The sequence below is a fragment of the Podarcis muralis genome, chromosome 13 (genome assembly GCF_964188315.1).
Source record: "Podarcis muralis chromosome 13, rPodMur119.hap1.1, whole genome shotgun sequence".
NCBI lineage: Eukaryota > Metazoa > Chordata > Lepidosauria > Squamata > Lacertidae > Podarcis > Podarcis muralis.
This window is the reverse complement of record NC_135667.1, coordinates 10301241-10311371: the sequence shown is the minus strand read 5'-3', so window position 1 is coordinate 10311371 and position 10131 is coordinate 10301241. Positions and strand designations below refer to the sequence as shown.

Genomic DNA, 10131 nt, shown 5'->3' with positions numbered 1-10131 from the left:
TTATACCTTTCTTTGTGTTAGTTGCTCTTTGTTGTTCAGGTCAGGCCTCACCACAATAATGTAGCATTTAGGGGAGAAAATGCAAGCCAGTAACCCAGCACCAGACGCAAAGATGGAGAAGATCTCCACAGCCACCATGTATTTTCCTCTGGTGCTCAGGTAGGTTGGAATGAAGGAGAGCCAAACACTGCAGAAGACCAGCATGCTGAAGGTGATGAACTTGGCTTCATTGAAGCTGTCAGGCAACTTCCTGGCTAGGAAGGCCACCGTGAAGCTGAAAGTGGCCAGTAATCCCATGTAGCCCAAAACACAATAGAACATGGAGACTGATCCTTCATTACATAGAAATATGATTTCTTCAGTCATTGAGTGCATGTCCACATCTGGGAATGGGGGAGAGTTTGCCAGCCAGAGGACACAGATTCCTACTTGAACAATGGAGCAGGAAAAGACAATGGAATAAGCCAGTTCTTTGCCTACCCATTTCCTCATATTGGATCCTGGTTTGGTAGCCATGAATGCCAAAACCACCAATATGGTTTTGGCTAAGATGCTGGAGAGGGCCACAGAGAAGACAATGCCAAAAGCTGTTTGCCGGAGAAGGCAAGTCACCATATTAGGTTTTCCGATAAACAACAAAGAAGAGAGGAAACACAAGAGGAGGGAGATAAGGAGACCATAGGTGAGGCTTCTGTTGTTGGCTTTGACTATGGCTGTATTGCGATGTTTAATGAAGATGCCTAGCAGTAGAATCGTAATCAGAGAGAATAGAAGCACAGAGGAAGTTGAAACAATGGCCAAGGTTTCATCAAAGGCTAGGAAGTTTGGAATCTTAGGAATGCATAGATCCTGGCCGCTGTTTGGATACTGATCTGCTGGGCAACTGACGCATGTTTCCATGTCTGAAAATACACAAACAATGTGTGACAATTTGAAGCAACCAAAAGCATTCTTAAGAATTTCACATCACTAGTCCATTTTGTATAGTGTTTTCTACGTCAGAATGTATAAGAGCTTCAAGCCCCAATGCTTTTTTACTAGGTGTATCAAAAATAAAACTTGTGTATCAATTCTGGAATTTTTCACATGTGTGACATCTGTTTTTACTGTCCCCCTGCTTTTTCTTAGAGCCACATAAACAGTACAACAAGATGAGAAATGCATTACTGCTGAAATCTTTGGATCTCAGAAAATCAAGTTTAATGAGACTTTCACCCCCTTGGCAAACAACCTAATTCTTAGAGGAGAAAACACCACTTCTATTCCACCCTAATTTTGTGCAAGTTAGAGGAAAAACATATTAGCTTCCACTTAAAAAAGAAATCTTCAAGATGTTTTAAAGATTTAAATATATTGATTTTATCTATAAACAATGAGATGAACACATCTGTTAATTTAAGCCTTCTCTCCTGTAGCAGTTTAATGTCAACAAAATTGCCAGGAGCCCAGAGGTTCTGCAGTATCTTAAGATGTCATCTCTAACCTTTCTCATTTGAAATCATTCCTTCTGGACATGGATCACAATCATAGCAGCAAAACTTCTCCCCCTCCTTCTTTTTCTTCCCGTACCCAGGATGGCAGTTGGCATTACATAGAGAAAGCGGTGGGACCTATGCAAAGAGATAGGAAGAGTTTAATATTATGATATTGTTTTGGGGAATTAATCAAATATCCACTATCAGGTGATTTAATAGTAAATAGGAGAACTAATGGTCCAGCTCTCACTTCCATACATCACTACTGGTTTGTCCATGGAGTTTTCTAGGCAAAGGATACTGGAGTGGCTTGCTGGTTCCTCCTCCAGGTGGATCACGTTTGGTCAAAACTCTCCACTATGACCTGTTCATCTTGTGTTCCCTGCTTGGCATAGTTCATAGCTTCTCTGAGTTCTTCAAGCCCCTTTGCCACGGCAAGGCAGTGATCCATGAAGGGGATCCATGAAGGAGCTGGACCATAAAGAAGGCTGATCGCCGAAGAATTGATGCTTTTGAATTATGGTGCTGGTGAAGACTCTTGGGAGTCCCATGGACTGCAAAAAGATCAAACACATCCATTCTTAAGGAAATCAGCCCTGAGTGCTCAGTGGAAGGACAGATCGTGAAGCTGAGGCTCCAGTATTTTGGCCACCTCATGAGAAGAGATGACTCCCTGGAGAAGACACTGATGCTGGGAAAGATGGAGGGCACAAGGAGAAGGGGGCGACAGAGGACGAGATGGTTGGATAGTGTTTTTGAGGTTACCAGCATGAGTTTGACCAAACTGCGGGAGGTAGTGGAGGACAGAGGTGCCTGGCGTGCTCTGGTCCATGGGGTCACGAAGAGTCGGACACGACTAAATGACTAAACAACAACAACAACAAGGAGGACTAATAGCGTGAAATGATCCATAGGTACACAAGTGGCACATACAGTGGGGTAAAAAGCTGCTGTTCTAAGCATCATACAAACTTAAGAAGATATCAGTATTCACATACCTTAGTGAAGCGTCTGTTCCATTTGATTCTGTCTTCATTAATAGTGAGCTCTTTACCTGGAGGGGCCTGAGGATCCAACCTGCCCACTTTGATTCTGACATAGGAATTATTTGGGAAAGTGACCAAGTTGGTAATATCAAAGCCAGCTGCTAACTCTCCATATTCATTTAATGTAATTTCATCTCCAGCACTGTTGTTGAATGAGATTCTCTGCAGGAATGAGTGGAGCTAAGTGGAAAGAGAATCAAAGTTGAACACTTCAGTTCACAACGAAGAACATCCATATTTTAGTTGCACATACAGGAGGAGTAGGAAATCATGAATCAGTGCTGATTCAACATTCAACAGACTTGCATCAAGATATTATGGAGAGCTGAGACCATAGACCTGCTTGCTTGAGACCAGCCTTTGTCAAGATCCAAGAAAGGGAAGGGATTTGAGAAGTCATGTAAGAGAAGAGATGGGAGTTCATGTTCTCAAAGGATAGGAATGCAACATGAGAACATCGGACTGGACCTTTCCATAGTTTGTAGAGTGGATTTGAGCATGGTTGGATGTTGGATGCAGAGGAGTGGTAGGAAGCAGCAGCTGGAGAACCCGAAAGGGACCCCCCAAGGAAAGGAGGCTCAGAGCCAGGGGATTGGTGGCAGGATGACAAGGAGTGGTCAGTGGGAGAAGAGGGCCGACTGGGAGGAAGAGGTGTCAGATGCAGAAGGGGCAACAGGGTTAAGGGAGCAGGAAGAGGATGTGCCAGACTGAAATCCAGAAGAGGAGAAGGGAGAAAAGCAGGGTCTAGAGACAGTGATCTCACAATTGCTAGCCTCTTCTGGGGACCTACCAGTGAGGCTTCAGCGCCCAGAAAACCCTGGTGGTTGACAGACAGGGAAAGATGAGGAGTTGGGGACGTGGCCTTCCAAGACGTGCCCAGGTAGTGGCAGCTCCCTGATGGGCTGCTCTTCTGTTTTCTCTTGGATATGAGGATCCCTGCAATAGCCAGTGCCTGGTGTTGGGGTCCTGGTTGTTCTCCCTTAGAATTATGTGCCCAGGGCCAATGGGCCCCAGGCCCCCAATCTTACCCCACTGGGTAACTGGAGAGGTAAGAGAGACAGAGAGAACTGGGGAGGGATATTTGGAGAAAACGGAGGGGTTTGCAGCGTGAGGGAGGTAGTTGTTTGTAGTCTGTTGCTTCTGGAAGTCTGTGTCATTTAAAGTCTGTTTAGTATCATTATAGGAAATATTCTAATTCCCATCTTTCAAACAATAAATTTACTTAAGGTTTATTTTTAATTTCTTAAGTTTTATTCTTTTATTTCTTTACTAATGATTAAATGCTATCTCACATAATGTATCAATGAAGTGAATGCTTTGCAACAGAGAACAGTACCTGCCAAGGTTCTACATACTGAGGAGAGAGTCTTCCCCCAGCATCTCTCCTTTCGCAGATGACTGCAGCCAAGTGCATTCTATTTAAGGCATGTGCCAAAGCATAGACAGCATTATAGATACTGTAGCTGTGGCCAGTCATGCTCATTTCAAAAAATGGTGCAGAAAGGCTTTCCAGCATCTCCTCTCCAGTACACATGTGATTGTTGGATGTTGAGAGAGTGGCATTTGGAAGTGAACAACTGAATGCATCTTCCCAGAAATCTTGGATAAAACCATCTGTCTCTGTCCAATGAGGATATACACTCTGAAGAAAGTCTTTAAAGTTGTGAATCTCCTTGGAGTGAATTGCAAAGGATATAGCACCATGGAGCATTCGTATATTAACATTAATTTTTTTCTGAAGGCTATATAATATGAAATCAATTTGGGTAGTTGTAATCCATACTTTTCCTTCATGTGACTTCTTTTGAGGAAATAGTAGCTGAGTTAACTCCATTATGATTAAAGCACTTGACAACCATATACTAAATCTACTTCCTCCATGTAGAAGAATTGCATTAGCTTTGCTTGTTGTGAAACTTGGTGACAAAACCTTTATATCCACCATTTCTAGTAAGTTACTGTTATAATGTATTTTGGGTTTAACTCTTTCTGTGAATGCTGAACAGATTCCATTCTTGAAAAGCATTGGCTCAATTGTCTGTAAGAAACGTTCCCCAGCTTCATTAGCTAGAGTGATGAGCCCAACCCATTTCCATCTGAAATGCAGAAGTAACTGGATAATTCCCTGATACTGAAGGTCTTCATTGGGGACCATGCGGTAAAAGGAAGGGAACTTGGTTCCATCATTTATGGCTGGTTCAAATGAACCATATGAAATCTGGAACAAGCAAAAGCGAAAAGTTTCCAAGTGGAAACAAGAACTCATGATATTCCAATTTATTTAGATATAAACACATGCACGCACACACACTTAAATATTGAATATATATTGAATCTATACCAAGTTTAGGGACAGCACCAACTCCAGCTTACATAGGAAAACACAGATAACCTTGCTCAATGTTTTCTGTTGATATTTATTATTATTATGGCATCATCACAGCTTCATTCTTGTACATATTGATTGTATCCAATAATAGGGGAGCATTTGGGGGAGGAGCTTTTGGCTAGCTGCGATGGAGGATTGCTGAATTCCATCACTGCCGTACGTTCCGGCATCAGAGGCTGAGAACGGAGTAATCAGCCTCCCTACATTCCCCAGGCTGGGGACTGGCAGCTCATCCACAGATTGCCCAACACCTGGCCCCAAATTCAGAAGGAAGGGGGGCGCTGGGGGTGGCTGGATGGAAAGCCTGGATCGTTTCTTGGTAACTCTCCATTTAGCAGCAAGCTTCCAGTTCTTAAGATGAAAAATTGGATTTAAGTTTTGAACATGATCTGAGTGAAGGGGGAGAAACTACTCTGCTAATTAATTCAGCCACTGACATGTTAAAAAGGATTTGAACGGAAAAAGGATAAACATCTATGTAGACTTGGTATGTTGGAACTGAAAGTGTGTGTGTGTGGGGGGGTGAGCCTCCTTTGTTATAATATTTTGTTTTGCTATGCTATATGGCAAAATCCAACTGCCTGATTATTTATAGCAAGCGAGACTGGGGAGGTGGTGTATTTGGTGATATAATATGAGTCTAATAGTGATTAGGGGACCTGGATGGCACTGTGGGTTAAAACACAGAGCCTAGGACTTGCCGATCAGAAGGTCGGCAGTTCGAATCCCCACGATGGGGTGAGCTCCCGTTGCTCGGTCCCAGTTCCTGCCAACCTAGCAGTTTGAAAGCACGTCAAAAGTGCAAGTAGATAAATAGGTACCGCTCCGGTGGGAAGGTAAACGGTGTTTCTGTGCTCTGCTCTGGTTCGCCAGAAGTGGCTTAGTCATGCTGGCCACAGGACCTGGAAGCTGTACGCCGGCTCCCTCAGACAATAAAGCGAGATGAGCACCGCAACCCCAGAGTCGGTCGCGACTGGACCTAACGGTCAGGGTTCCCTTTACCTTTACCTTAATAGTCATTAATTTTGTGGAAATAACAATTATTCAGAAGTGGAAAACCAAGTTCAAAGTATTTGGCTGCAGATATATTTGGAAGAGGATAAAGACTTTCCCAACTTTGATTTGGAGAATGACTGGAGAGACACCAAAAAAACTTAGGAAATTTGCATAGAATTGGAATCGGAATGATGCAGCTCCAATTAAACGAGCGGCCATGACCGGAGGTAGATCAGCTTGTCAAATTAAATGCAGAGCCTTTTAATATCTTACTTAATATTTGCATTCCCAGTTTTATATGGCAAAACCTTCCCTGGACAGGTTAACCATTTGAAGGACAGCTTGTCTTAAAGCATTGGGCAGATGCCTTGCTTTGATTTTATCTGGACTGACTTGGCTGCTGCCCGAGGTGAGAAGCTTTTTGGACTGGCTTGGCGGAAACATCATTTTATGAAGAGACATCGTGAACATACAGAGGGAACTCGGGATGTAAATTCCACAAAGAATATATTGTTTTGTTTTATCTTGCTTGTTCAGAGGCTGTGAAATGTAATAAGTATTAACATCGGAATGATTTATGGGAACTATCGTGAAAATTATGAAAGCAGCAGAAGTATGAGATGATCAGAACCACCTCGACCTCAGAACATGGGAAGATACCTCCAATTTTTTTATATAAGTTGGCATAATATTTGGACTGTTTGATTGTTGAATAATATGTATAATTTGGAATATTTAATATCATTGGATAGGATTGTTAAAGTGGAAAATTTAATAAATATTTTTTTTTAAAAAAAAGAATAGGGGAGCATTTATCATGGCTCATGTGAATATACTAAGTGGATGATTAAGCAAAACTCCAAGGTGGAAGCGGAGTGATAGAAATTGTTGATCATGTACTTTTGATCATGTACTTTTGATCATGTACTTTTGATTGCAGGGAGTGGTTGATTCTCTATCTACTAAGAACTCTCTCAGGAAGATTTCCTGGGAAATCCAGAAGATCTCCATTAGATTGTGAATACTATTCATCTCTGAGCACAATAAACCAAATCATATAAAATATCAATAAAATACTGTACCAGCACTATTTAAAACAACTAAAATGAAATACAACAATGCAGGAGAATAGCACAATGCTGACACCACTATATAAGGCTCTGAAGTGACAGACGACAAATGCCAGAACAAAGCAAGAAAACACTTTTTCAATTAGCCTCTGAAAATGAACAATGTTGATTAACACCATACTTTGGGAAAGGACTGTCTTGATTTTTAAGGGGAGGAACATTTTTAGTTAATGTGTTCTCAGTTATTTTTGCCTTTGAAGCCAATGTCAATATCATATATTCAGTAGCTCACAGGAAGCCAGTGTAGTTCATTCAGGATTGATGTATATGAACCAGTCTAGGTGCCTCCTTTACAAACCTCGCAGCTTTAGAGAAATCTTCTATTACATCTATTACACACAAATTGCCCTTCTTACACACATTGTTGGTTATGCATATTATGGCCCTTTTACTTTGTCTATTTCCCCACTCCATATTTATGAACCAGTAGATTCCTAATGCAAGGAACTCCTTCATGGATCACTGCCTTGCCGTGGCGAAGGGGCTTGAATAACTCAGAGAAGCTATGAACTATGCCGTGCAGGGCCACCCAAGATGGACAGGTCATAGTGGAGAGTTTTGACCAAATGTGATCCACCTGGAGGAGGAACCAGCTTCTCCAGTATCCCTGCCAAGAAAACTCCATGGACAAAGACAACAGGTATATAAAAGTTATGACGCTGGAAGATGAGCCCCTCAGGTCGGAAGGTGTCCAACATGCTACTGGGGAAGAGCGGAGGACAAGTACAAGTAGATCCAGAGCTGATGAAGCGGCTGGGCCAAAGCCGAAAGGACGCTCAGTTGCGGATATGCATGGAAGCGAAAGGAAAGTCCAATGCTGTAAAGAAAAATATTGCATAGGAACCTGGAATGTAAGAACCATGAACCTGGGTAAGTTGGATGTGGTCAAAAATGAGATGGCAAGAATAAATATTGACATCTTGGGCATCAGTGAACTAAAATGGACGGGAATGGGCAAATTCAGTTCGGATGACTATCATATCTACTACTGTGGACAAGAAACCCGTAAAAGAAATGGAGTGGCCCTCATAGTCAACAAAAGAGTGGTGAAAGCTGTACTGGGATGCAATCTCAAAAATGATAGAATGATCTCGATACGAATCCAAGGCAGACCTTTTAACATCACAGTAATCCAAGTTTATGCACCAACTACTGGTGCTGAAGAAACTGAAATTGACCAATTCTATGAAGACTTACAAGACCTTATAGAAGTGACACCAAAGAAGGATGTTCTGCTCATAATAGGGGATTGGAATGCTAAAGTAGGGAGTCAAGAGATAAAAGGAACAACTGGCAAGTTTGGCCTTGGAGTTCAAAACGAAGCAGGGCAAAGGCTAATAGAGTTCTGTCAAGAGAACAAGCTGGTCATCACAAACACTCTTTTCCAACAACACAAGAGACGACTCTACACATGGACATCACCAGATGGGCAGCATCGAAATCAGATTGATTATATTCTCTGCAGCCAAAGATGGAGAAGCTCTATACAGTCAGCAAAAACAAGACCTGGAGCTGACTGTGGCTCAGATCATCAGCTTCTTATAGCAAAATTCAAGCTTAAACTGAAGAAAGTAGGAAAAACCACTGGGCCGGTAAGATACAATCTAAGTCGAATCCCTTATGAATACACAGTGGAAGTGAGGAACAGGTTTAAGGATTTAGATTTGGTGGACAGAGTGCCTGAAGAACTATGGATTGAGGCTCGTAACATTATACAAGAGGCAGCAACTAAAACCATCCCAATGAAAAGGAAATGCAAGAAAGCAAAGTGGCTGTCCAACGAGGCCTTACAAATAGCGGGGGAGAGAAGGCAAGCAAAATGCGAGGGAGATAGTGAAAGATACAGGAAATTGAATGCAGATTTCCAAAAAATAGCAAGGAGAGACAAGAAAGCCTTCTTAAACGAGCAATGCAAAGAAATAGAGGAAAACAATAGAATGGGAAAAACCAGAGATCTGTTCAAGAAAATTGGAGATATGAAAGGAACATTTTGTACAAAGATTTCCATAATAAAAGACAAAAGTGGAAAGGACCTAACAGAAGCAGAAGACATCAAGAAGAGGTGGCAAGAATACACAGAGGAACTATACCAGAAAGAAATTGATGTCTCGTATACCCCAGGTAGTGTGGTTGCTGACCTTGAGCCAGACATCCTGGAAAGTGAAGTCAAATGGGCCTTAGAAAGCACTGCAAATAACAAGGCCAGTGGAAGTGATGATATTCCAGCTGAATTATTTAAAATTTTAAAAGATGATGCTGTTAAGGTGCTACACTCAATATGCCAGCAAATTTGGAAAACTCAGCAGTGGCCAGAGGATTGGAGAAGATCAGTCTACATCCCAATCCCAAAGAAGGGAAGTGCCAAAGAATGCTTCAACTACCGCACAATTGCACTCATTTCACACGCTAGCAAGGTTATACTTAAAATTCTACAAGGCAGGCTTAAGCAGTATGTGGACCGAGAACTCCCAGAAGTGCAAGCTGGATTTAGAAAAGGCAGAGGAACCAGAGACCAAATTGCAAACATGCGCTGGATTATGGAGAAAGCTAGAGAGTTCCAGAAGGACATCTACTTCTGCTTCATTGACTATGCAAAAGCCTTTGACTGTGTCGACCACAGCAAACTATGGCAAGTTCTTAAAGAAATGGGAGTGCCTGATCACCTCATCTGTCTCCTGAGAAATCTCTATGTGGGACAAGAAGCTACAGTTAGAACTGGAAATGGAACAACTGATTGGTTCAAAATTGGGAAAGGAGTACGACAAGGCTGTATATTGTCCCCCTGCTTATTTAACTTATATGCAGAATTCATCATGCGAAAGGCTGGGCTGGATGAATCCCAAGCCGGAATTAAGATCGCCGGAAGAAATATCAACAACCTCAGATATGCAGATGACACAACCTTGATGGCAGAAAGTGAGGAGGAATTAAAGAACCTTTTAATGAGGGTGAAAGAGGAGAGTGCAAAATATGGTCTGAAGCTCAACATCAAAAAAACGAAGATCATGGCCACTGGTCCCATCACCTCCTGGCAAATAGAAGGGGAAGAAATGGAGGCAGTGAGAGATTTTACTTTCTTGGGCTCCATGATCACT

General features: G+C 42.1%; 1 protein-coding gene across 1 annotated transcript; it reads right to left on the bottom strand.

The window, feature by feature from the left end:
• On the bottom strand, positions 1 to 4676 carry LOC114583467 (vomeronasal type-2 receptor 26-like). The gene is made up of 4 exons (XM_077918004.1): positions 3858 to 4676; positions 2474 to 2701; positions 1484 to 1610; positions 1 to 902 (listed from the first exon to the last, which is right to left on the bottom strand). Exons 1-4 carry the CDS (start codon positions 4674 to 4676, stop codon positions 1 to 3), a joined length of 2076 nt encoding a protein of 691 aa, XP_077774130.1.
• Positions 4677 to 10131: the final 5455 nt, after the last annotated feature.

Bases quoted from the DNA above. Each gene is read 5' to 3' on its own strand.
- LOC114583467 (XM_077918004.1), bottom strand. From the start codon at position 4,676: ATGGTCCCCAATGAAGACCTTCAGTATCAGGGAATTATCCAGTTACTT. The intron at 1,611-2,473 runs GTATGTGAATAC...CTCTTTGCATAG, and splicing joins GGAACAGACGCTTCACTAAG to GTCCCACCGCTTTCTCTATG. The intron at 903-1,483 runs GTTAGAGATGAC...GTGTATTTTCAG, and splicing joins AATGATTTCAAATGAGAAAG to ACATGGAAACATGCGTCAGT.